This window comes from Rhinolophus sinicus, chromosome 18 (assembly GCF_057876585.1).
Source record: "Rhinolophus sinicus isolate RSI-liver-muscle chromosome 18, RSI-T2T, whole genome shotgun sequence".
NCBI lineage: Eukaryota > Metazoa > Chordata > Mammalia > Chiroptera > Rhinolophidae > Rhinolophus > Rhinolophus sinicus.
The window spans coordinates 5,221,101-5,248,517 of NC_142518.1; the positions used below are offsets into that span (position 1 = coordinate 5,221,101).

Genomic DNA, 27,417 nt, shown 5'->3' on the forward strand with positions numbered 1-27,417 from the left:
TTTTTAAAAGTTTATTGGGGTGACAATTGTTAGTAAAGTTACATAGATTTCAGGTGTACAATTCTGTATTACATCATCTATAAATCCCATTGTGTGTTCACCACCCAGTCAGTTCTCCTTCCATCACCATATATTTGATCCCCTTTACCCTCATCTCCCACCCCCCACCCCCCTTACCCTCTGGTAACCACTAAACTATTGTCCGTGTCTATGAGTTTTTTATTTGTCTTGTTCTTTTGCTGTTTTTGGTTTATATACCACATATCAGTGAAATCACATGGTTCTCTGCTTTTTCTGTCTGACTTATTTCACTCAGCATTACACTCTTATTAAAGGGAACTTGTTGCTTTGAGGGAAGGAGTAGAAAGTTGATGACATGGTAAAAGGAAAGCTGTCAATGGTTCTCTTTGGCTTCTTCATTGAAACAGATAGGAGACAGAAATCAGCTGCCTGGTAATGGTAGCTTTCTAACCCCTGGAAAGCAATTCTGGAAGCAGATCTGGGCTGCTGAGGAGGACAGTGCAATTAGATAGACAGATGGTTCAAGGAGGTGTTTTCAAGGGCAGAGTTTAGGCTCAACGGTGTCCTCTGACTTACGTAAGTCACTGCATTTTGTTAGGGTTTATTTGGATAATTTAAAAAAATTCTGTCTTCTGATTATAAAACACTAGTATGCTTATTGTGTAAAATATGGAAAGTACCAAACAGCATAACGAAGGAAATGAAAAAGACCCCTATCTCCCCACTTGGAGAGCACAGCTGCTGTCTGCATTTGGGGTAACATTTCTTTCCCAGTCTTTTGAGTATGGCAGTCTCTCAAAGTGCCATGCGAAGGGGCTCCCCACCATCATCTTATGTTCTGTGATTTCATTTAGGAGGTGAAAAGAGATTTATGACAGTTTAAGGAACTTTGAAAGAAGTAGCCAGGAGTCTATTTCCTCAACTTTTCAATATGAAACAGAGTTGAGTGCAGTGTGTTTAAACGTCCACACCAAGGTCCCTGGCTTCCGGTGCTGTCTCCCGCTGACCCCGGTGTCTCTCTTATTTGTAGCAGTGACTCTTCGAGAAGACAGCGCCAAGAGGTTGGAGAGGAGAGCGCGCCGCGTCTCGAAGTGCCTGTCAGATTATTCGCTAGCAAGCGATAGCGGGGTATTTGAACCTCCCGCCAAAAGGTTAGACGCGGACCTTATGATGCCCTTCTCCCCAAGCAGCCCCCCCCAGTGTTACCCACAGCGACATGTCTAGGTGCTGGACTTGCTGTGTACCCAGGGGTAGGATCTTTTCCTGGCTTCTCTCCACTTGGGCGGCTGGGCCTCAGCAACCTGCAAGGAAAATTCCTCTGGCTTGTGTGTGGTGTTCGAATGCTGGCCCTCGTTCCAGGCTCTAGAACGACTTCTCTCTCTGGCCCTGGTTGGTTTAAGGCTTAAGCCCTCCAGTAGAGCTGGAAAAGGAGACTCGTTGTAGGAGAGAGACCTGCTTTTCTAGAAAGGACGGTTAGAAAGGCATTTCCTCCCTCTCCCCCTCCCTCACTCCCTTAGCTAGAGGACTTGCTTTGCAATGAAAAGCACCTTTTGGGGTTGGGGTGTGGTTTTTATTTGGGATCTTCGATGTCACTGTTTCATCTCACTTATTACAAACTGTTTCAAAGTTCATTTGTGAACTTGGCCCTGAATATCATATTGGGTTTTGAAAGGTATACAAAGTTATTTTCTAAGAGCAGGACGGCTTATAGGCAGGTACCCAGTGAGCTGTGGCATGGACCCAGGGACCTTCTGTGACCCTTCATTCACTTCACGAACTTATTTACTTATGTCGCAATTTAATAAAGCTCTTCTCAGTCCGAAACCGCCTACCATGAGAGAGCTTGGCAAAGCCTGCGGTCATCAGTTGACCATGGAGTAACCCGGTGACTTTCTGGTTGTGCTCAGGAGTGAAGACGCTGACGAGTCTGCCCACGGAGACACGTGTGCTGTGGAAGGGCCCCAGATCCACGTTGGATTTTGGTGAGTACAGAAGACTCCTTGGGGCCCAGCCAGCGACTCAGAGTTCCACGTGCAGGCCGGGAGGGATGGAGGGGCCCATGTGATCTGGGCTCTGCTCCCTGGCCTGGATGCCCGGAGCCCACTACCGCTATCTCAAGTGAGGGGACAGAGGTGGCGGCAAGGAGAGATGGGAAAGAGCAGCTGCATCCCCGTCCTGCAACACTGAGAGTCACCGCTGGGAACCGTCACCTCATGGAGTGGGGTTCAGGGCCGTCACGCAGGGGCACCAGATGTGAGGTGGGCCTCTTGGGGAAGGCATCACACATTTCTGTGTGGAGTTGGTTCTGCTCTCCAGAGTGAGTAGCCAGCTGGTTTGCAACACGCAGCTTCCTGGTTTCTAGTTAGTTTCAGGGAAGGCGGTGACTCACAGTGCTCAGGCCAGCGAGGCAGGACGTGTGCGTCCCACTGTTTTTCTCTTGCTCGCTCTTGTCATTCCAGTCGACTGTTTCTCAGTGTTGGCACTAGTGACATTTGGGACCGGATTGTTCTTTGTTCTGGGGGCTATGCTGTGCACTGTAGGATGTGGGGCAGCATCTCTGGTGTCCAGCCACGAGATGCCGGTAGCACCCCTGCCCCCCAGTCATGACTGTAGAAAATATCTCCAGACATGCACATGTGCCCCGCTCAGTGGAGGGCCACCGCGGGGAACGTGCAGTCTGTGAAGGTGTGTTTTCCTTCCCAGGCACGACAGTGCCAGTGAATGTCTCCTCGTGAACGTGCTCCAACTGAAGAACTTTGCCAGGCTGGTCGTGAAGGACGGCTGCAAAATGTAAGCTCCCATGCTGGCGACTGTCTCTGGCCTCCTGCACACCGCTCCGCTCTCTGGCCGGCTCCGCTTGGCAGTCTGGGTTGGGAAAATGACTGTTTTGGAACCTGAATGTACAATAAAACCAGGGAGTGTCTGTCTGAAATAGAAAGGACTGTAAGTTTTTTTTAAAAAAGTCTGCTTTATTATTTGACGCAGACGATTAATGGAACCGGGCTCGTTATGTGCTACGGTGATGCTGAGAAAGTGCCACGTCCCCGTCATTGGCCGCATTTGGGCTTGTAAAGTCCTTCCTGGTCACGGGGCTGGGTGGTGACGAAGTGGCATCCGCTCTGATCCGAAGAGGTGCCTGGGATCAGGGGTCCTTGTCTGAGGCAAGAAGGAAATCTAAGTTGTCACCAGTGGGAGGCACTACCTCTGTGAGCTCCACAGTTCGAGGTGGGTGCCCGAAAGAGGGCCCTGGTTACCCAGGTGGGCGAGCACCCCTGTAATGGTGCTTTCAAGCCCGAGGGCACCCTTTCCTCCATGAGTCTTCATAAGCTGGTCTTCGAAAGGCCTTGGAAGCAGCCTGGGTTGAAGTGGCTGAGGGCTTCCCCTGGGAGTTTGCTCGCCCCCGATGGAGTTGGCGCGTTTACCAGAGCTTGAGCCTCTCCTGTGGCTGCCCTCTGTGCGGGGCAGAGGGCAGGACAGCCAGCCTGAGAGGGGAGGCAGGACTTGAAGAGAGAGCCAAGGGGCCTTGCGGAGACCAGTACAGCTGTCTTCCCCAAGAGATGAGACAGCGGGACCCCTGTTTGACCCCCCTCAAGTCCTAACTGCTGCCTTTGAAGTCGGTCTCTTTGTCGGTGGGTTTTTCCCCTCATCGCCAGGGGCACATAACTTCCTGGGGCTTACTCGTCATTGAGAAAAGGACTTTCTCCAGAAGACTTTATAGTTCGGCCCATGGGCATCCAAAGAGGGGAACATACGTGCATATATGTACGCATGTTCGGGTGTGTTGTCGTGCCTATCTGTCACTAGCCTTACTGTGTCTGCTTCTTCCTCCCCTCTTTGCCTCCAGACACATCCGAGTCTATTTGCCACCGCTGGACTCCGGCACGCCTGACACTTACTGCTCCAAGGCTGTGGAATTCCAGGCCCCGCTGGTATTTAATGACGTTTTCAGAATCCCTGTGCATTCAAGCATGCTGACGTTGAAGTCCCTTCAATTATATGTGTGTTCAGTGAACCCGCAGCTGCAGGAGGAACTGCTGGTATGACGGGTGCACACATGACAGCCCCCCCTCTTCTTCCTCCCTCCCCACACACACTTCCTTTCTTCTTCCCTTCCCTGCCTCTGTCCTTCCTTTCTTTGTGTTTCCATCAGCCTTTCTTTGTCTCTCTCCCTCCCTCCTCTGCCTTTCTTTCTTTGTCCTTCTTTATCCCTCCTTCTTTTGTCATTCTCTTTCTTTCTTAGTCTCGCTGTCTTCTTTTGTTTGTCTTTCTGCTTTTCACTCTGCTTTCTTTGTCTGTCTGTCTGTCTGTCTCTCTCTCTCTCTCTCTCTCTTTCTCTCTCTCTCTCTCTCCCCCCCCCTCCCTCCCTCTCCCTCTCTCCCCGTCTCCCCTCCCCCTCCTTTTTCCTGTGGTGGGTTGCTTAGAAATTGTTGTATTACGTTTAGGTCTCTGTAACCTAGAGTACAGAAAGGGATAATAAAAGCAGTTATCTTGCTACATGTTTTGTCCCTTAAATATATCAAATAATACTTGCAAAACTCCTATGCTACAGCTTCTAAATTTTCTCCATTTTCAGTGGAGGGAACTAAGTAAGGTTGACAAATTTGGCAAATAAAAATACTGGATGGTCATTAAATTTGAATTTCAAATAAACTATGGATACTTTGTAGTATGAGTATGGCCCGTGCAATATTGGGACATACTTATACTTTTTAAAAGCCCATTGTTTATTTGAAATCCAGATTTACCAGGATGCCCTATATTTTATCTGGCAACCCTGGAAGCAGGTGAGTCAGCAGTTTGTCTGTAGAATTGCAGCCATCCACTGGTTGGCCAGCACTTGGAAGCCAGGCTGGTTTCTTTCCAGGGTTGGAATTTTGCCCCCTTTCCCGCCCCCTCAGCAGCAGATCTGAGATTGCAGAGTTCAGCTAGGCCACTCTGATTTCAAAAATTCCTGGCAGCATCAGCAGCTCATCAACTGGCAGACCCTGAGCCTGACTTGCCAATCCAGGTTGTCCGTTCTCCGCCCCTGTTCCCCTTCTAGCAGTTTCTGATTGGGCTGAACAAGCAGCGGAAGAGCTGCCCCCATTAGGATCCTCTGTGACCATGTTCATTATACTGCAGTCCTTCGAATAGCAGTGAAACATTTCACATCCTTTCTGGTGAAGATTGAAGGTTGACCTTGATGTTTTACACTCCTGTTGCTTGTTAAGGTAACCTCACTCAGTGCCTGTTCTTTTTTTTTTTTTAACAGGGCATAGCTCAAATTAACTTGGCTGACTGTGATGGTCCAAGTGAAATGCAGCTGCGCTGGTACTCGGTCCAGGTGTTCACCAGCCCGGAGCCACCCAGGGCGAGGGACAGGGAGAGGGAGCGGGCCGGGGAAAGCGGCACCCGGGACCCCGCGCACACTGCTGCCGCCGCCGCTGCTGCTGCTGCCGCCACCACTGCCACCACCACTGCCACCACCACTGCCTGGAAGACGGTGCGTATGCCTGGCCTACGGGGCAGCTCACTCCTGCTTTCCTGGTTTTTACTGGGCGAAGTCATGTCTAGGAAGCATCTATGTAGGCTTAGTCTTGGAACATGGTGGTGAAGAAGCAGTTTCAAGGGAACTAGTTAACGTGGAACGCGCGTGGCCATTCATGGTAGTGTGTGTGTTTGTTTGTTTTTTTAATTTATTTTTTAAATTTATTGGGGTGACAATTGTTAGTAAAATTACATAGATTTCAGGTGTACAATTCTGTATTACATCATCTATAAATCCCATTGTGTGTTCATCACCCAGAGTCAGTTCTCCTTCCATCACCATATATTCGATCCCCCTTACCCTCATCTCCCACCCCCCACCCCCCGCCCCCCTTACCCTCTGGTAACCCACTAAACTATTGACTGTGTCTATGAGTTTCTGTTTCTCATTTGTTTGTCTTGTTCTTTTGTTGTTTTTGGTTTATATACCACATACCAGTGAAATCACATGGTTCTCTGCTTTTTCTGACTTATTTCGCTTAGCATTATACTCTCAAGATCCATCCATGTTGTCACAAATGTTCCTATATCACCTTTTCTTACTGCTGAATAGTATTCCATTGTGTATATATACCACAACTTCTTCATCCATTCATCTATCGAAGGGCATTTTGGTTGTTTCCATGTCTTGGCCACATGGTAGTGTTTTTAATGCACGTATTTGTGATCGTGAATGGCGCCCTGGTTGTTTTTAAATTTGAGCCTTCAGAGATACATGGAAAGGCCGAGTTCTTGTCTCGCTGTTGACAGTGGGCTGCATTTCTTCCCACTGAAGAGCCGCTGAGGACTGCCACCAGCCTGGAGGAAGGGAGCGCCCTGCTTTGCCTCCCAAAGCTGTCAGTCGGCGCTGGTTTTCAGAAATGTCCCTCTCCTCTCACAGGACTCTGTGACAGTGCTGCTGGCTAGAACCACAGCCCAGCTGCAGGCAGTCGAGAGAGAGCTGGCCGAGGAGCGGGTGAAGCTGGAGTACACAGAGGAGGAGATCCTGGAGATGGAGCGGAAGGAAGAGCAGGCCGAGGCCGTGTCTGAGCGGTAAGGCTCCGGGAACGGCCGGAGATGGCACATGTCTTGGGGGCAAGACAGCCACTTAGGCAGCCCTGGCTCTCTGGCAAGAGCTGCATCTTTGGGTGCAAGTTGCTTTCCTCGCTCACACCTCTTAGAATGTTGCTGGGCGACTCTTCAGGGAAGTCAGGAGCCTCCCGGGGAATTGAACGCTGATCTGGACGAGGGCACCACTCTGACCTCTGTCCCCTGCTGTCCGAGCAGGCTTTGCACCTTCTTCTGTTCTGGAATTTCTCTTAAAGAGTGGGACTCCTGAATGACTCCCCTCTGCCAGGATCGAAGACAATAAGGTCCCTTTAAGTTTTTTTTAACAGCTTTATCGACATATAATCTACCTGCTATATAATTCACCCATTTAAAGTGGACAATTCGGGGGTTTTTAGTATAGTCACAGAGTTGTGCCACCATCACCACAATCAGTTTTCATCATGCCAAAAAGAAATCCCATCTCCATTAGCAGTCACCCCCATTCCTCCTGCCCTCAGCCCCTGGCAACCACTAATTTCATCGCTGTCTCTACGGATTCGCCTAGTCTGGGCATTTCATCTAAATGGGACCATGCGATGTGCCTTTCCTTTTGACCTGGAGCAGCCTGTTGGGAAACCCTTAACTGGTTACAGCCTCGCGTGTCTGAGAGAAATAATTCAGATGGCCAGCACCTTGAGTGAGCTGGTTTCCGTCTCACCCTTTCCGGAGGCATGTTCATATTGCTTTACGTTTTTCCGTAAAGAGCATCATATTTCCAGAGCTCCCTGCTTCTTCCTGTAGCCCTCCCTAAATTCATTTGGGAAAGGAATTTCTTTTAGTGTGCGGAAGTACATGGCCGAGGGGGAGGGTATTATACTGGGGGCCTGGTAGAAGGCTGGGAGGGGTTCAGGGAGGCGGTTCAGGATTTTGGCACCTTCAGCGGGTACAACTGGGTGATGAAGACAGAGACTCTTACTGAAAGGCCTTGTAGCATTGCCTTCCCTAGAAGACATAAGTGCATTTGTATTGTATGAGAAAAGCAACTGTCTTTAAATGAATCATTGGAAGCAAATAGCGGGCGTCTCTGCTACTGTGCTCTGAATGCAGCAGTGAACGCGTCCCTTTGGGTGAGCATTTTGTGGGCCTTTGCAATGTCCGTGTTTAGGAGTTGGCAGGCAGACTCGGTGGACAGTGGCTGTAGCAGCTGTGCCCAGACCAGCCCCCCGCATCCAGAGCCCTGTTGTGTTGGTGTTGACTCCATCCACGGACACCCGTTTGCTGGCCAGGCAGATCCTTACAGCCCTGAGAAACTTCGGCCCCCGCCTGCAAAGGTAAGTAGAAAAGGTGCAGGGATTTTCGGGAGCCCCCTGACGCTTTGCCGCACACCAGGCAGCGAGCACGTGGGGCACACATCCTTCAGGTGAAACATGAGGAAACGAGCGGAGGAGATGGGGTGGAGGGAACTGCCGCTGATCGGCTCGTACGCGGGAGGAGAATGACGTGGCGTACCCACAGACACCCGGTGACAGTGGCTGTGGGAAGGTGTGGTGAAACACACACCTTGCTGTGTGGATTAGAGGGTGACAGGGAAGGCAGTATTTTCCTGAGAACCGGAGAAAGTGACTGGCTTAAGATCTAGAAACGACTTCAGATGGGCACAGCAGGGACCATAGAAATGGTTGCCAATTTTAAATTAAAAAGAAAGAACGACTACAACTAAAAGGGTCGGTTTTTATTCCTTTCATATGCCATCTGGTGAGGATCCAGTGCCATCTTCAGGTTAGACGCTTGCAGTTCCTTTCGTCCCTTTGTGACTTCCAGAACAGCGAGGTGTCCTTTTGCCCCTTCAGTTCACCTGACCTTGTTATGTCCGTCAGCTTATCTCCAGGGAGGTGAGCTTTCAGGTCTGCAGTGACAAACGTCTAAAGAAAGCAGTGCAGTTGGAAGACAGTGTGTCAGTGCTCGATTGGAACTTTGTTCCCAAACTGTTCAGCTCATCAGAATGTTTTATCACCATGGCCCCTGACCTCACCCCGAACATAAGTGCTGAGAGAAGTGGAATCCGGGCCCTGGCAGCTTCCCAGGCTGCCTACCACGCATGCAGCACCTCAGGAGGAGATGTCCGGGGCACGGCTGCCAGTCATTGCTGCTGCTCGACTTGCTAAGACCCTGAAAGCACTGGCCCAGAGCACGACGAGTGGTTGTGGGAGGCTTCGTTTAGTATGTCTCACTCCCCCAATTCTTCACTTTGAAGCCCTTCAAATCTACAGAAAAGATGCTAGAATAACACAACGAATACCCATGTAGCCCTCACTAGACTCCTCGACGGTTGGTTCTTCACCACGTTTGCATTCTCTCTTTCTGTGTGTATGTGCTAGGCGTTGCAGAGGCAACAGCGAAGAAAACAAATGGGAAGTCCTGCCCTTAGGGGACAGGCAAGCAACAGACAGGTAAACCAGTAAAATACAGCAGTGTTTGACACTGTCAGAGGTGCCACTGGAGCATGAGATGGTAGGGAAGCGGGCTTTGCATCTTGAGAAAGACTTACCATTTTAGAAAGGATTTGCATTTAGAAATATAAAGTTGCATTTATATTTTAGAAAGATTAGGATTGTAAAATGGTGCTGCCGCTATGGAAAACAGCATGGTGCTTCCTCAAAAAATTAAAAATAGAACTGCCATATGATCCAGTTATTCCATCATTGGGTATTTATCCAAAAGAATCGAAAGCAACTCTCCAAGAGATATTTGTATACTTATGTTCACAGTAGCCAAGAGGTAGAAGCAATTCAAATGTCCATCAATGAATGGAATGGACAAAGAAAATGTGATGTATGTGTATAATACAACAGTAGCCTTAGCAAGGTAGGAAATCATGCCACATGCCACAAATGGATGAATCTTGAAGACACTGTGCTAAGTGAAATAAGCCAGCTGCAAAAAGGCGAGCACAGTATGATTCCCCCTATGTGAGGTGCTGGAGTAGTTAAGCTCATTAAGACAAGAAGCAGAATGGTGGGTGCCATGGGCTGGGGACGGGGTGGCGGGTTAGCATTCACTGGGGACAGTTTCAGTTTGGGAAGATGAGAAAGTTCTAGAGATCTGTTTCAGCACAATGTGAATATTTTTAACACTGCTGAACTGGACACTGAAAAATGGTGAAGATGATACATTTTATGTGTCTTACAATAAAAAACAAGGAAGCCTCATCAAGAAGGTGGTTTTTGAGCAGAGGTCTTAAGGAAGAAGGTCGGGAGCCTTGCACAGGGCAGGGGAAGTACATGCAGGGAGGGGGAGCTGCAGGAGCAGGCCTGGGGAAGTGAGGGGGGTGAGGCGTCATCGCAGCTGAGCACAGAGAGAGTGAAGGGGCCCACTCAGGACTTGCGCCTTTTCTCTGACACATTTGGGAAAGTGGTGGATGGTTTTGAGTCCAGGGGTGACAGGATCTGACTTAAAGATTTTTTGTTGATGTTTCCCTAAAATAATTTTTGGGCATGAAGTTCACATAAGGTGAAATGAGCCATTGCAAAGTGAGCAGTTCAGTGGCATTGCGTATACATTCAGTGTCTGGTTCCAACACGCTGCTATCACCCCAAAGTAAAACCCTGTGCCCATCAGCAGCCACTCTCCATTCCCCAACCCCCAGCCCTTGGCAACCGCCAACCTACTTTCTGCTTCTACGGATATGTCAATTCCGGACGTTTCGTGTCAGTGGAACCATACAGTGTGTGACCTGTTGTGTCGGGCATCTTTCACTCAGCCTAATTCACGTTGTGGCGTTTCTCAGGACATCTCTCCGATTCACAGTTAAGGAGTATTCCCCTGCATGGGTACCCCGTATTTCATTTTTCCACTCGTTCGTCTGCGGACATGTGCACTGTTTCCACCTTTTGGCTATTTGAATAATGCTGCTGTGAACATTCGTGTGCAAATGTTTGTTCTATTAACAAATGGAAGACTTGAACCTTTGTCCGTTTAAGAAAAGAGTTTTCTACGTGGGCTCAACTGAGAACGCGCCTGAAAACAGCACCAAGAAGCCTTGAAGCAGCGTCTGACTTAGGAAGCTGGGGGTGGGGGGCTGCGTATGTAGGCAGGAGGGCACAGGAAAATGCAGCTGTGCGTCAGCGGGTTTGCTGCGTTCCGTACATTCAAAGAAGCAGTTTTACATCAGGTGGAGAGAATGTGCAGATAAGGTTGAGTCGTCAAGCACCTGGAGTCAGGGAGTCTCAGGAAAAGGTCTGGAAGCAATTATTTTGAAATCGTTATCAAGATGTAGAAAGAGCAGACGCGGCCTTCTGTAATCAGTTCTCTTTGTCAGAGAGTGTACGTGACCAGCCCCACAGAGGCCTCGGTGAGGAATTCACTGTGTCCCCTTGGTTATTGATTAAGTTGGACCAGCCTCGACTCCCTTTCCTCTCATTCGTGAACACCTATTTTCCGGTCGATTGGGTGTACACTGACGAGAGCAATTGCTGGGCCTCGCTTCCGTTTTACCAGGATCCTGGTTGCTGTGTTGAGAGGAGATTGAAGGGGGTGGGGGAGGCATGGAATCAGGAGATGGGTTACAATCCTGCTGTACTAACTGGGCACAAGATGACGGAGACCCCGATGGAGGGTTGGTCACAAGTGGTCGAAACATAATCTTGAATATAGAGCCAACAGGGTTTGGTCTCGGACCAGATATAGGGTGTGCGAAAGTGAACAGAGTCCCAGATGACCCGAAGACTTATTTTTTGCATGAAAAATGGAAAGCAGAGACCCTTGTCAGAGGAGGAGGTGTTGGGGGCGAATATCAGAAATTCAGTTTGGGATGTGTTAAGTGTGAGTGCCAGTTAGAACTCCAAGTGGAGATGGCAAGGAGATGATTGTTCATGTAAAGTTTATTGCTCATGTTCCAGAAAAAGTCAGGCTAACCAGTGAATTCCTATCTAGGTTGATAAGGAAACCAACACAGAAGACCTCTTTCCAGAAGAAGTGGCGAGTTTTCCGAAGGAGCGGCCAGGCCGCAGGGCCCGCGGGGCGCCTTTCGCCCGGAGCAGCACCATCGTCCGTTCACAGACTTTCTCGCCTGGGGCTCGAAGCCAGTACGTTTGCAGAGTAAGTGGCCATTCCTTTGCCACCTGCATAGAAGTTTTCTTCCCCCCCCCCCCATTCATTGTGTTTGATTTGTTAGTATTTCTGCTGAAAGACATACATGTTCTCACAAATAGTACCAATAAATAAACAGCATGCTTATATGGATATGAAATCGATGTTGGTTTCATCTCCCCTAACTGGATTTCTTCCGGATTCTAATACATTTCCCACCCAGCTTTCCAGGGTTATCTGTGCAGTGACTCGTGGTCAGGAAGCAGAGTGACTCATTTCTACATCAGTCTCAGGAATAACAAATAGATTGGGACTATCCTGAGTGGGGTTGAGATCTGCAAGTCGGGTTGCTGAGTCCTGAAGTGCAGCTGTGCCGGAGGGTCCCAGGGAGGGCAGCAGCCTTGAACACTCGGTCACTGAGCCAGAGGGCTCTGACTCCCCAACATGTGAATTCACACCCCACGGGTGATGGCAGGAGATGCTGGGTGGTTCTCAACCTTGGCTGCAGCTTGCAATCCTGTCACGTTGTGGGAGTTCACAAAATGCAGGTGTCTAGGACCCCCCACACACACACATACACGACTACCACTAAGGGTCTTCATTGGTCACAGTGGGGCCGGGCCATCAGAGCGTTGGGACGCTCCCAGATGGTTCTCACGTGCACACAGGGCTGAGAACCCTGAGATCGGTAGAGCGGGAAATGCAGACTGCTGTGGACCTTGAAGACAGGACAGCGTGTTGGAGGTTGGCAGACAGTGCCAGTGTGACAGTGACAGCATGGACTAGGAAAGAAGGGATTTTTAAGGATAAATGGTCTTGACACAATGGCCTGGAGGGGCCATTGCATTAAGGAGAACTTTGACCCTTCCTGCTCCTCTGCATTGGGCTTGAAGAAAGCACATTCCCTTGAAGGGGCTGCCAAGGAGCTGGCTCCATTAGGGCAAAGCCAAGGTCAGATCACATAAGAGAAAAGACCCTCAGACCCACCAGGAAACATTGGGAGTGTGTCTCGGGATCCCAGGCCTACCCTCAGGTTCAGTAATTTGCTAGGACTCACAGAATTCAGAGAAGTCATTCTGTTTGCGATTGTGGTTTTATTAGAGTGACAGGATATAGACTGAAGTCAGCAGAAGGCGAGGCGCAGCGCGAGCTTCTAATTGGCCTCTCCAGTCGGGTTGTGCAGACAGCTCGTAAGTCTCCTAGCAGCTAGGTGGGAGCACGCGGGGAGTATTGCACACCAGGCAGCTCACCTGAGCCTTGGTGTCCAGGGCAGCTGTGCGGGGTGGTCATGTAGGATTGTCATTTGCCTGACGGCTGATCTGAGTCTCCAGCCCACTCCCCCCACCCCCAGAGGGCAAGCTGATAGCCAGAGGCCCCCACCATAAATCACATTGTCAGCAGAGACTCTGTAACCTGGCTCAAGGTCCCCAGGTAAACAGAGACACCTAGGCGGGACATTCCAGGGCCCTTACAGGTCACCTCCCAGGAGCTGGGCAAGGACCAAACCGTTCTTGGGGCAAGGTCAATCCTTTACTGCACAGAGTGAACGGCAGGGCTCGGGCCCTAGGTGGCCCCGGCTACCCATCTGCCATGTCTGCGAGACCTGCTGCTCTTCTTTCCACAGAAGTGAGGTGTCTGGGTCACGGCTGCCCTGGGTAGCACAGGGTCCGGCCGTGCACTCCTGTCCCATCAGGCTTCACCCTGTGGGACTGATGCATAATCGAGCTGCTGGAAGTACTAGGTTGAAGGCCATCCTCACGTCCCGTCATTATTCTAGACTCTTGCTGAACGCAGGGAGCGGAGTCAAGCCTGCTTATGAGCAGGGTTGGGTGGTAGAGGAGGAAATCCTTTACTTCCCCAGAGAAAGGCTTCCAATTCCTGTGCTGTGTTCTGCGCCCAGCCTAAAAGCATGCATTCGCGGGCGATGCTTTCAGAGGCCTCTTTGTTTTTGTATGTTTGTAATGATCGGGCGGCATGTGAGCTGTGGTGCCATGGCCCTGCCTCAGTATTTGGGGTTAATTGGCGTGGAAAATAAGTCCAGGAAGGCAAGGACTTTGGCTTTCACACAGATACATGTTGGTTCTGAAGCGAGCACCCGCCACCAAATGAAATACCTAATGTCTTGGCTCCCATAAAGAAGGCGTTATTTATTTTTCTTTTTAAAAGCAGACCTTTTCCCTTGACGGGCAGAGCGGGCGTTAGTGATGTTGGCTTGTCCCACTACCAGGAACGAGCCTCGTTTTTGGAAAGCCATTTTTTTCCCAGCTCCTGCCAAAGCCAGAAATGCAGCACATGAGAACGATGAAAAGTGAAAAGCGCTGAGGACAGTGTTGGCTTTCATGAATGTCACACATCATATCAAGTCACATTGATGGGACAGAAATTTTGTTGACTCAATTAGCCTGGAAAGTTCCTATGGTTCAGTTGATGGACATGAAGGAGGGCTGGGGTGGGGAGTTGCTTTGCTTGTTTGGTTTGTTTTTGTCTTTCATTTTACTTAAAACTCTTGTGTAGGTTTTGTTTTTACTGAAACCAGAAGTCTTGGTAAAAGCACTAAAAGTCATAAGTGCATTTGCGTATCTGTGAGGAGAAACGAAATGATTCCATTGAGAATACACAGAGAGAAGGAATATCGAATTTCTGAGAAAGTGTTTCTGAACCTCATTCTTTTTCGTGCAGCTTTATCGTAGTGACAGTGACAGCTCAACGCTGCCCCGGAAGTCCCCCTTTGTCCGAAATACTTTGGAAAGACGAACCCTTCGCTATAAGCAGGTGTGTACCACGTAAACTGCTACGGAATCTGTACTTACCCTGGGAATGATTTTTACAAACCTTAAAAATGGTAATCTTTTAGGTAATATTAATTCAAAGGTAATATACTTATGTCCTCGTTTACTTAGATATAATTTTTTAAAACATATATAATGTCAAAATATTACCAATATTTCTTAATTTCCTAAGGCAATATCATGATTTAAGATAATTCATGATCTTTACACCTTTAAATGTAATAAATGAATAAACAACCACCCGTTCTATATAAGAGATTCTTTTTTGATAGGGGAGTATGCATAGTTTAGCAAATTTGAGTTTTTCAACATAGAGCAAGCATTCTTCTATATAGGAGTGTTCTGCGGTTTTCATCTCCTTTATCCACCAAGTGTTTTCTCCACGGCACGCCACTTTACAAAGTTGTGCTGCTTTCAGTTTGTAAGCTAGTACTCCCCTGTCTTTTCCGGGCAATGATTCTTTTAATGAAATAAAAAAAAATCCCTGATTTCCATGTGGCAATTGTGTTTAGAGTAGACGCTGACTGAGAATGATAAGAAATAATTAATACATAATTCAGCTACAAAAGTCTTTCGCAGCAGCAACACAACACTGGTGACATTTTGGACTGGATCATTCTTCGCTGTGGGGCCACCCTGTGCACCGGAGGGCGTCGAGCTGCACCCCTGGGCTCCACCCACTAGATGCCAGTGGCATGCCTTTTCCCCAGTTGTGACAACCAGAAATGTCTCCATACATTGCCAAGTGTCCCCTGGGGGGCCAAGTCACCCCTGGTTGAGAGCCAGCAAGCTCTGCTATGAATTCAGCAGTGTTTTTAAATGAATTTGTATTTATTAAGTCACGTCATATATTTGTGTTAAAATTCTGTGTATGTGCAAAGTGGTGTTGGTGTGTGTAAAAAGCATACAGTTATTCAGTCCACTGAACAGTGCTGATATGCTCATGGGTTTGATTTTGTTTCCGTAACTGCCATTCCCAGGGTTGTTTTCCACTGGACAGGAAGTACTGCTCTCTACTCCACGAACAAAATTCTCTTCTCATCTTAGGATTTTCTTGAACACAGCACATTTGCTTACTTGAGGCTTATATGGGGAGGAAAGTCTGACGGCTTACGTGTGTATGCATGCATGCATAGATGTATGATGGTTTTTTTCAACAAAAAGCACTCATGTGGTTTATGACATGCTTTTCCCCCTTATATAGTAGATTATTAAGATTTTTCCATGTCACTAGCCTTGTAATTTATTTAATCGGTTTCCTCTTGTTATGTATTTGGAATTTTTTCTGTCATGAACCTTAATTCAATCACTTTTGCACATCATCAGTCGTTCCTTTCAAATGCAAGTCAAAATGAAATTTCAGAACCAAAGAAAATGCACATTTTTTTGGCTTTTGATATATATTGTCAAATAGCACTTCAGAAGGATGATGCCCATTTTTGATCCCACCAACCCCATAGGAGAGGGTCTGTTTTTCCACACTTTTACAAATACATAGGTCATTATTAAAGAAAACAATTTGTTGCCATAATTTGATATTGAACTGGAGATTTAAATTAACTTCGCCCAAATCTATGTTTCTTTGGTTTTTAACATCGGGCCATGTGTAGAGAAATACCTCTCCAATAACTGTGCTTCACCAGTCTTCTTTAATTGTGAAAGAACCTTCTAGAAGGCCTGAGCTTGCTGGCCGCATGGTGCCCGCGTGCCTGGTGAGCGTGTGTGTGCTCATGGCTGTTGTGTCCTGCAGTCCTGTAGGTCATCCCTGGCCGAGCTCATGGCCCGCACCTCCCTGGACCTGGAGCTGGACCTCCAGGCGTCGAGAACTCGGCAGAGGCAGCTGAACGAGGAGATCGGCACCCTTCGCGAGCTGAGGCAGCGGTTAGAGGATGCCCAGCTCCGAGGCCAGACCGACCTCCCACACTGGGTGCTGAGGGACGAGCGATTCCGGAGTCTGCTGAAGGAAGCAGAGAGGCAGGTAGGAGGCTCAGGGTCTGGTCACAGTCACTGCCCTTTGCTCCAGTTCCACCTGGGTTCTGAAGTAAGTGTCTCAGATGATAAAACTATAGTTTAAACCACCCAAGCACTCATTGTAAGGAGCCAGGTTTCTCCTTCTGTGCGCCACCAGGCGGCTGGTGTTTGGGTGGCACCAACACACATCTCCAGGCTTTGCATGGGCTGCACAGGGGCTGGAGGGAGGGGTCCCTGGGCCCTCTGCTGGCACCCCCACTCGAGCTTCATGGTGGGGTATTCTGGGTCTCCTGTCTGCGAGGCATGACCCCAGTGGCCCTGACTGGCTCCTACAAAGATTCCCTGGGGGCAGTGGGTGGGTAGGCCTTTCTCCCCCTTGAATCCTCAGAGCTGGGCATGGCTTCATTGATTCTTCCTTAAAAACCAGAAGTAACAATGTCTTGTTCATCCAATGTTGCCTTCCAGACAAGACAGACCAAACTTGACTTCCATCAAGAACAGGCAGCTGAGAAGATGCTGAAGAAGGCTTCCAAAGGGGTCTGCCAGCTGCGCGGGCAGAACCACAAAGAGCCCATCCAAGTGCAGACCTTCAGGTGGGGAGAAACACATGCCTCGGTTTCCTGCTCTTTTTACTGTCATACCTTTGTCATTATAAAAACTTCACTCTTGAAAAAAACCTACAGGAAGTGGAGAACAAAAGGGAAATCCCCACTGCTATTAGCATTTTGGTTTTCTTCTGATCTTTTTTTTTCTAGATACTATTTTTTTTCATACTACTTGTAATCATAATGTGGGTCCAATTTTGCGTTTAGATTTTTAAAAATTAAAATATCACGTGTTGCCATATAATCCATTATCTTTGATGGCTGTACTGTCTCATCTAATAGATGTCTTTTACCTAAATACTCTATTTTATAGCCTTCTTTTCAAATATTTGCTATTATAAACAACACAGTAATTGACATATATATACATCTATGGATCACCTTGGCGTTTGTAGTTACCTTTTGTTTGAAGCATAATGTACATACAGGAAAAGGTGCAGATCATACGTGTGGAATAGTTCAGTGATTTGTTACAAACTCTGCGTGGCAAGCAAACGTTATCAGCAATCCTCAGACTTCCCACACCAGAGTAACCACTGTCTTGAATTTGAATAGCATAGATTAGTTGTCCCTGTTTTTGTTTTTTATATGAGGAGAATTATACAGTTATATTATTTTGTGTCTGAGTTTTTAAAAAATTAAGGTAAAATTGACAAAGCATAAAATGAACCATTTTAAAGTGAACGATCCAGTGGCATTTAGTACAGTCACAATGCTGTGCAAGCACCCCGTCTAGTTCTGAAACATTTCTGTTACCCCAAAAGGAAACCTCCTACCCGTTAACTACTCACTCCCCGTTCCCCCCTCCCTGGCAACCACTGATCCGCTGTCCATTCTGGACATTTCAGATAAAAGGAGTCATACAGTGTGTAGTGTTCTGTCGGTTAAGGTAATGTTTTTGAGGTTCATGCACATTGTAGCAGGTGTCAAAACCTCCTTCCTTTTTATGGCTGAATAATAGGTGCCTGACTTTTAGCCTTAATTTTTTTATATCCTGAATTTTCACATCCCCATCATAAAAGAACATAAAATACTACAAATATCTTCCTTCAATTATGATTTAGAACATGTTCATTTGCGTAGGTTTTTCATTTATCAATAAAGCAAATATTTACAGAGCACCTGCAGTATACCAGGCACTGTTCTAGGTACCGGGGACAAACCCTTGCCCTCATGGGGCTTTGTAACTTCCATTAAAATTTAGATAATCTATATGCAAACAGATTTGTTGTTGGGGATTTAAATTTGATTATCACTGATGCTGAGAGCCTCCTGCCAGCTTTCGTTGCGTTTACATCAGCTTCTAACCTGTAATTCTTTCTAATCCCAGGGAGAAGATAGCATTTTTTACAAGACCAAGGATTAACATACCTCCTCTGCCCGCCGACGATGTTTGATGTAGTGCTTTGTACACATGAAGTATTTATCTGCCTGTGTTATTTTCATGAAGTTCTTAGACTAGCTAAATTTGTCTTTAAAATATTTGTGCAAAGCTATTAATATACACATTTTGTAAAAAAAAATCAAACACATATATCTATACATATATATTTTATAATAGTGACGGCAACAGGGCTTGGTTTTTCCTTGTTGTGAAATTGACATCTCTGAAGACAAGTTATTTTATAAAAGATCAACTATCATGTTAAGAATGTACAGTTTTTACGCTGTTTTATTTGACTTAAAGGCTGGAAGACAGAAACGAAGTGAGTTCAGGCAAATTCACTGTATTGTAATTTATTTATAGTACTTTTTTTTTCCTTGAAGGAAAATACTGACTTTAAGATGTATTTTAAGACTGAAATTTTGTTCTTCGGTATTTGTCATGCAGTAGAATGGAACTTTGGGGCCGGTTTTGTTTTTGACATGGAAATGCAAACACTATGTGCTAAGTTCGTCAGTCACTTGTACCAAGTTTGTCATGTATGCCTTTATCATGCATATTGTCCACTTTCACACTCTGTGTTCTGTTAAGGTCCCCCCAAGGTGGCTCAGTCGTCGTTCACGCGTGAGAGCATCACAGAGCTCTGTCTCCCGTGTGGACTGCACGCTGAGAGCCCCTCATTTCTGTGTTGTCGCAGCACGCCTTGTTCTGTGCTCCCCACGAGACTGAAGCAGGCCACAGAGCCCCTGGCGTCCTAGCTGTGGCCTGCCCGTCCTCAGCGGCCGGCTGCCTACACTGCTCCTGCACCACACCCTGGGCAGCCCCGCCTTTCCAGTCTGCTCCATCTGACCATGACCCACCAGGAAGGTGGTGCTGGAGCTCCCGTTCTACTGCTCTGTCATGAAGGAAAGTGAAAGGGAACTAGGAGCACACACTTTAGTGAGTCAGTGAATCCGCTGATGGAGACAGATCAGCGGTTATGACGGTTACGCCGTCGACGTGATGATCTCTGAAGGCGCTTTTTAATGGAGGGAAGCATATGTGGGTAACTGCAATTACCCAGGGAGTCACTTACAGGAGAGTATTTGATTTATTTGATTGAAATCACAGCCCCCCCCAATACTGGAATCTATCCATATTTCTTAAGAAATCATAGAAGTAGTTCACGAGGAAAATTTTTTTCTGTAATAAAAGTATACCATTCTTTTAAAATGCCAAATGACATAAATATTTTGCCTGATATATATTTATTATATATAAAATGCACTCTCCTTGATGAAGCCTTAGAGAAGTAAATGAGGTGGTCACATGAAATATAAAAGAAAACAGAATTCTCTCTTGCTAGATTTCCCTGCCCCTCCCTTGGAAATGACCCCCTTTAATCAACGTCTCTTTCTTCTCATTAGTTTGCAGCCTCCCCTTGTGTAACCTGCCTTCCTTTTTGCATTTATTAAAAATCAATTTTGTAAAAGCATTTCACTGACATGCGACCTGTCACAGGCAATATAATTTGTCAGTGGTGGTAAGACTGAATCTATGCTTTTTCACAGTTGTCATCTCTTGCTCTGTATTTCTGCCTCTAGTCTTGCTTTTTTTTTTTTTTTTTTGGCCTACCTAATTTTTCTGTGTACGTACCCACAACAGAGGTAAGAGACACAAAAAACATGGCTCCTTGCCAGAACTGCCCTGCGGCAGACAGCATTGCTGGGGAGCTGAGGGCAATGGCAGGCCCTCTCTATGCCCCCAGCTGTTGAAACTTTGACCTCCAACCCAAACTGTCTGCCACTGGACTTGGGTGGGTGGAGGGCAAATCATTGCCGCCTCAGGTGCACGGCTCCCTGGGCGTGGGAGAGTCAGTCCCCTGGCCACATGGCCCGGCTGGTGCTTTTCAGCAGCTGCCCCACGAAGCTCGCTCTCAGCGGGCTGGTAGGTTGAGGCGACTTGTCCGCCAAGCCCTGTTGAGTAGCAATGTGGGGAGAACCCTCTGTGGCTGTGCAGAAAGCCCTCAGGCGAGGGTTTCTAATAAATCGCACTGCCCAGCACACGCAGCTTTCCATTTGGGGTGCCTCGACACCCCAGGGTTTCAAAACATCCCAACGGAAGCGAAGACAGCCCCTGCTTTGGTATCCGAGGAGCGCTTCTGGTGGCCGCCTTCCCGTGTCCTTGCCCCGCCTGCCCACCTGTGTCTGCTTTGGCAGCTGAATGGGACTGCAGTCAGCAAGACAGGAAAAGCCAGACAAATGACGGAGGGACAGGTGATGGCTCCTGTGCTGCTCGCCATCCCTGCTGGAAATGGCACACGGCCAGCGACAGGCTGGGCCCGCTCAGCGGAGGACTCGGGGCGCCTAACTGGCTTCTCATTCGTGACTTGATTTTGCAGCTTCTGGCTACTTAAGACTGCCACTCCCGGGAAACACCCCGCATGTCAGAAAGTGAAGTCCTGTCATCTTAGGGGTGTTTTCATCTTCTATTGAAATTTGTCCACGTACTATGCCTTGTGATAAAGAACACTCTGCCTTGTTTCGTCAGCAGCCCTAGTCCAGGGACGTCTTTAGAAACAGTATGATGGGGAAAAGGGAATTCGGCCTTCGCTTCACCTGATCACTGAATCGTCACCGCTGAAATCTAATCTGTTGTGGGAATCAGTTCTAATCATTATTCATCTCTGTTTTGATCACTGTTCTCTCTAATTGTGTCATTCGTATTGTTTGAAAGTATTTCTTCTATAAAATTAAACTAACCTGCCTTAAGAACAGAATGGAAATGTGTGAATTTTTAAAAATTGAATTCCAAAGACTTAAATATCTAAAGATGTGTGCAATTTTTCAACATAAAGATAGAGGTATAAAAATGGTGAACACACACGCACCCCCCTCCCTCTTCAACACGGATCAGTCATAGTTGATCTTGCTCGTCTACACCTCCAGCTACCTCCCCTTCTGTGTTTTAAAGCAAATCTCATACACCTTCTCAGCTCAGCTATAAATATTTCAGTATGTATTGCTAAACGAGAAAAATAAACACACCCAATATCCTTATCACATCTTAATGTTTAATAACTCCTTAATGTTATTAACTATCCAGCGTTCACCTTTCCAATTGTGTCATATGTCATTCTTTTTAAAACTGAACAGAATCCAAATATGATCCATTAATTGGGATTTTTTTAATGTCTATTTTTTTTTTCTTAAACCCTTCACCCATTTCTCCCACCCGTCTACCCCCGTCTCTGGCAACCACCAATCTGGTTTTTTTGGTGACAAATTTCTTGAGCTAGAATTCACATACCATACAATTCACCCATTTAAAGTATGTAATTCAGCAGTTTTCAGTTTATTCAGAGTTGTGTAAATATCACTACAGCAACCAATTTTAGAACTTTTTCATCAGCCCAAAAAGAAACCCCATATTCACTAAGTCACCTCCAATTCTCCCCTCCCCCAGCCCGTGGAGACTACCAATCTACTTCCGGTGTCTATGGATTTGCCTGTTCTGTATGTTTGATGTAAATAGAATCTTATAACGTGGCCTTTTGTGTCTGGCATCTTTCACTCAGCATGTTTTCCAGGCTCATCCATGTCGTAGCGCGTGTCAGTGCTTCATTCCTTTTTATTGCTGAATAATACCATCGTGTGGCCATACCACGTTTATCCAGTCGTCAGATGGATATTGGGAGCTATTATGAATAATGCTGCTATGATCATTCATGATCAAGTTTTTGTGTGGACACATGTTTTCATTTCTCTTGGGTCTGTACCTAAAAGTGAAATTGCTGGGTCATATGGTAACTGTTTAATGTTTTAAGGAACTTCCATGCTTGTTTACAAAACAGCTGCACCATTTACAGTCCCATCAGCAGTGTATGAGGGTTCCAATTTCTCCACGTTTTGGCCAACGTTTCTTATGTCATTTTGATCATAGCCATCCTAGTAGGTGTGAACTGGTGTCTTATTGTAGTTGTGTCTATTTTTAATCTACAGGATCTATCCCACACACACACAATTATTTGTTGAGGAAATAAGGTTGCATGTCCTCTCAGCCCCCCACATTCCGGACTGCACTGATTGTATCCCTGTAGTGCAGGTATCAAGTTCCTCTGAACTTTATTTCCTGTAAATAAATACTAAAAAAAGCTGTTGTTGAATCTAGAATCTTGATCAGATTCCAGTTCAGTTTTTTCCTTTCTTTTTGGGGGGAGATGGGTGGCAAGACATAAGTTCATCTGGTGGCTTACAGCGCCTCTTTTTGTAATATTCACACCATTTGTGACATAATATTCTAATTCTATCCATTTTTAACTTATTTCCTTTGAAATACCTTTGTCAAGAGAAACTTACTCATCTAGTTTGGTTACCCAGTGGTGTGCAGCTTGTATGGGAAGAGCAAGATAAGTGCTTGATTCTTTTCCTTTATTGAACAGTTTTGAAAACAATGATTGGTTTTCCTAGCATTGTACAGTGGTGACCAATTTGTTTTTGGTGTTTGAGATTTTTTTTTTAACATTAACACATGGATTGAAATATGTTTGGTGTGCTTTAATCCAATGGGTTGTCATCCATAATGATTATCAAATCCTCCCGGCTTTGGCTGGGGAACCTCTCACGGTTGGCTCCTGGGCCCTTTTGTTATGTCCCCAGGAGTCTTACATGGCTTCCTCGCTCTCCTGCATGACCAGATGTTTCTGACCTGAACATAGTCGTTTCTCTGGGATACTTGGTTTCTTGGACGTAGGGGTACTCATTGCTACTGCGCTGGTCATTGTTTTTAGCCTTTCCAATAGGTCGACGATATTTTCTTTTTTTAAGGTAGGGTAAAGAAAGGGATAATAGAAATAGAATAGCATGTAATTACTCATGTGCTGTATCCCACGTCACACGCATAGGCAGCAGTTTCAGAATAACGGTACCAATCCGACCGCCAAAAATACAGTTACTGAAAAGTGACATTTTTCTTGCAGTTATGTTAGTCATTAAGGCATATCTCACTAGGAATATGTAATCAAATTACCGTGTTTCAGAACAATAGAATATTTCTTTTCTGTGTGGTTAAGTATCAGTCAAGCGGTTCACTTTATTTTGGGTTTTAAATTTTATTTTATAATTATGTAAAATATTGACACGATCCCAAAGACGAATCTAAAAAACGAGGTGTATGCAAAGGAGTCCAGTGTTTATTCTGGCCCTTTTACCCTTTTTCTTCCTTCTTACAGGTAACCATTTAAGAAATATTTTCCTTGCATTGCTTACTTTTTAATGTAAGTAGATATATAAGTACATATATGCACATATATGCATATGCACAGAAATGTACACATAGGTACATGTGAATATGCGTACACAAATATGCACACATCTATGTTTGCATTCACTCTCCTCTCTCGGATAAATGGTGTACACCAAACACTTTTCTCCACCTGGCTTTTTTCACTTCAAGATATTTCAGGAGACCACCAAAATCTGTATTGGCTGCTGTCACATTTTACCACAAACTCAGTGGCTTAAAACAACAGAAATTGATTCTCACAGTTCTAAAGGCCACAAGTCTAAAATCAAGGAGTCACAGGGCCGCACTCCCTCTGAAAGCTAGAGGGGAGGGGCCTTCCTGCCTCTCCCAGCTTCTGGGGCTCCCTAGCGTTGTTGCTTGTGGAGCCATCACTCCAATCTCTGCCCTCATCTTCAACCACCTTCTGTTTCTCTCTGTCTTTTCCTCTTCTGTCTCTTAATGAGAACACAAGTCATTGGATTTAGGGCTCACCAGTTAATACGAGATGATCATGTCTCAAGGTCTTCAATTACCTCTGCAAAGACTTTGTTTCAAATAAGGTCACGTTCACACATTCCAGATGGACGTACTTTTGGAGGGTCATCATTCAGCCCACTACCATTTGCCTACTGGCTCCCCCAGTTCACATCTGTCCCACATGCAAAATACACTCACCCGATCCCACCTCCTCCAGAGTGGTACGTACGGTATTCTCCATTCCTTTTCACCTTTGCGGTCTGCGTTAGTGGATGGACCATAGTTTAGTCCACTAGCTCCTGGTGTTTCTAGTCTTCTGCTATTAAAAATAATTCAGCAATAAAAATCCTGCAGACATCTCTTCCTGTTTTTGCCATGGTTTAGATAGATCCCTAGAAGTGGGGTATCTGGGTCAAGGGGTAAATGCATGTGGCACGTGGCTAGGTATGGCCTTCTCTCCCTCCTGGGGGTGTACCACTGTGCATTCTCATCAGCGGTAGAGAACCACCCTTGCTTTTGTCAAGTAGATTCCATTTGGTCATGATACAGAGATACGAATGTGCTTTGGTGTTAGTTTGCTAGTGTTTTATTTATGATTTTTTGGGGGAAGAATTTTATGGTTTTATTAAAACACAATTTGCACACAAGCTGTCTATTCGTTTTCTTTGCTGTGCAGCTTGGCATTGGGATTGGTGGCTCTGATGGCCAGCTGGGCTGCTCTTTCCACAATGGCTTTGCGGTTCTCTGAGGAGACGTGAGCAATCTCAGCACAGTAAGTTTTGTTGTGCATCAGCGGCCGTTCAAGCTTCTTGACGCTGTGGACCAGGAACTCACGAAAGCCACTGGGCAGCATGTGCTTTGTTTTCTTGTTACTCTCATCACCAATGTTGGGCATCACGATCTGGCCCTTGACTCTTTTGCGCACCCTGTTGTCAGTGCCTCTGGGTTTCCACCAGTTACACTTTATTTTGGCATATCGGTCTGACTGGTGCCGGATGAACTTCTTGGTCCTCTTTTTGATGATCTTGGGCTTCACGAGGTGTGTGAGGGCAGCCATGATACCGAGTAGGAGATCAAGTCTTACTTGTGATTTTTGCATTGATACACTGTAGGGTTTTTTAGTGCAGTCTCTGCCAGGGTGAGGATGAGTGTTATACTCCATAAAACAAATGGGCAGGTTTTTCTTCCTTTCCTGGCTCAGGGTAGGTTTGGGAGAATTCCGCTATGAAACCATCTGGGCGTGCGTCATGGTTTTGTTCACGGGGGAGCTCTTTAAACCACTGTCTCTATTTCCTCTATGGAAATTGAGCTTCTAAGACTTGTCTCCTGAGGTCAATTTTGGTAAGTTGTGTTTTTCTTAAAAGTTATTTATTTTATCTATGTTTTCCAATTTATTTGTAAAGAATACAGAGGAATGTTTTGTAATTTCCTTCATTCTGATGGGTCTTTTCCTCTTGTCATTTCCAACTTTTTGTACTTGTGTTTTCTCCCTTGTTTTCCTTTGATTGGGTTAGTTATTGGGTTGTTGTTATTATTATTATTATTATTATTATTATTATTTTACTTTTTTCTTTTCTAAAGAGAACCAGTTTTTAGTTTTGTTCTACTTTTTTTCTGCTTTATAACTCATGAAATAACTTTTATTTTTCTTAGTCTTTTTTTTCTGTTTTGTCTTACTTAGTTGCCTTTTTTGTAGTTGTTTGAGGTGGGTATGTTTATTTTTATTTCAAAATTTGTATTACTAAACCAATTTAGTGCTATACATTTTTTCTGTTAACTAATATGTTGAGCTTTCATTATTATTATTCCTAAGAAATTCTATAATTTCACTTTGTAGTTCCACTTTGACCCAACAGGTGTTTATTAACTTGTCTTAAAAATTTTTTCCAGATGTAAAGTTCTTTACAAATTTTTGTTATTAATGTCTGCTTCCATTGCAAAATAGTCAGAAAATCCTCTTTGCATTATTTTTATTCTTTGGAACTACTAAGGTTTTCTTTGCGGCCTATGATATAGTTAGTTGTTGTAAATGTTTCATGAAAAGCTGGCACATTTGGCATAATTTGAAATTGATTGATACCTACATATATACATACGTATGTACATATTAGTTTCCTGGGATTGCCATAATACATTATCACAAATCAGGTGGCTTAAAACAACAGAAATTTTCTTCTCTCCCTGTTCTGGAGGCCAGAAGTCAGAAATCAAGGTGTCTGCAGGGCTGCGCTACCCCTAGAAGCTCTATGGGAGGCTCCTTCCTGCCCCTTCCAGCTCCCAGAGTCTCCGAGCTCTGCCTCCGTCTCCTGGCGCCTTTCTCTGTGTCTGTCTCGAAATCCCCCTCTCCTGTCTCTTAAGAAGACACCGGTCATTGGATTTCTGGCCCCTGTAAATATCTCGAAGATGCTTAAATAATTACATCTGCGAAGACACTATTTCCACATAAGGTCATAATTCTCAGGTCCTGGTAGACATGAATTTGGGGTGACACTGTTCACCCCACTACACATACATACATACACACCTCAGCTCTAATTTATTGATTATTGATCATGTCTGGGTTTTCTGTATCTTTACTCAGGTCTTGGCTACTTGAGCTGTCCTGGGTGCATTGACGATGCGTGTTAAGTGTTTCTATTTTTCCTTACATTACTGGTAGTTTGTACCTAGAAAGCTGTTGCTGTGTTATTAGGTGCATAAATATTCATGACTTAAGTCTTCGTTGGGCATTGTAGCCTTATGCACTGTGAAATGTCCTTTTTCATCTCTGAATGCTTCTTGCTGGGAATTCTACCTTATCAGATATCAAGAATGAGATAGCTGCTTTCGTTTTATTTGCATTTTCCTTGCCAATCTTTGTACATCATTTATTTTCAGTCTTTTTGTTTTAACTATCTGTTTCTAACACAGAGCAATGTTGTATTTTGCTGTGTTAGATAGTCTAAAAATGTTTTCTTTTAACATTTTTATATTTATTGATATTATGGGCTATTTACATTGATTAATATTGCTATATATGGCTCTTCATTTCTGTCATTTTTATATGTATTCAAAATTACAGATATAAAATTTTCACTGTGTAGCCATTCTTTTTTCTTTTTGTATGCATGTGTGTATGCATGTGTACATGTTTGAATATGTACAAATATGTGTGTGTATGTAGTATATAGGAAGGCTTATATTTTATTCTATATTAACTTTATTCTTATATTAACGTCTCTATATACTCCTTTTAGTTCCCTCTCTGTTTTTGATGTCTGTTGGT

At 45.5% G+C, this 27,417-nt stretch overlaps 1 protein-coding gene and 1 pseudogene across 3 annotated transcripts in view; one reads left to right on the forward strand and one right to left on the reverse strand.

The window, feature by feature from the left end:
• WWC3 (WWC family member 3) overlaps positions 1-21,171 on the forward strand; it is a 101,886-nt gene extending 80,715 nt beyond the window's left edge. For 2 of the 3 annotated variants that reach the window (XM_088795262.1, XM_019746296.3), the window contains 12 exons: positions 1,052-1,172; positions 1,929-2,003; positions 2,725-2,811; positions 3,866-4,058; positions 5,273-5,503; positions 6,428-6,579; positions 7,742-7,907; positions 11,509-11,673; positions 14,344-14,436; positions 16,204-16,431; positions 16,890-17,017; positions 18,360-21,171. In XM_088795262.1, the coding sequence (XP_088651388.1) occupies positions 1,052-1,172; positions 1,929-2,003; positions 2,725-2,811; positions 3,866-4,058; positions 5,273-5,503; positions 6,428-6,579; positions 7,742-7,907; positions 11,509-11,673; positions 14,344-14,436; positions 16,204-16,431; positions 16,890-17,017; positions 18,360-18,426 (1,706 nt within the window). In that variant the 3' untranslated portion in view covers positions 18,427-21,171. Of the gene's footprint in view, positions 1-1,051; positions 1,173-1,928; positions 2,004-2,724; positions 2,812-3,865; positions 4,059-5,272; positions 5,504-6,427; positions 6,580-7,741; positions 7,908-10,222; positions 10,301-11,508; positions 11,674-14,343; positions 14,437-16,203; positions 16,432-16,889; positions 17,018-18,359 lie in introns of all 3 variants that reach the window. The other variant, XM_088795263.1, reaches the window with a different exon arrangement.
• Positions 21,172-24,804: 3,633 nt separating this feature from the next.
• Positions 24,805-25,224, reverse strand: LOC109455006 (large ribosomal subunit protein eL32 pseudogene; annotated as a pseudogene).
• Positions 25,225-27,417: the final 2,193 nt, after the last annotated feature.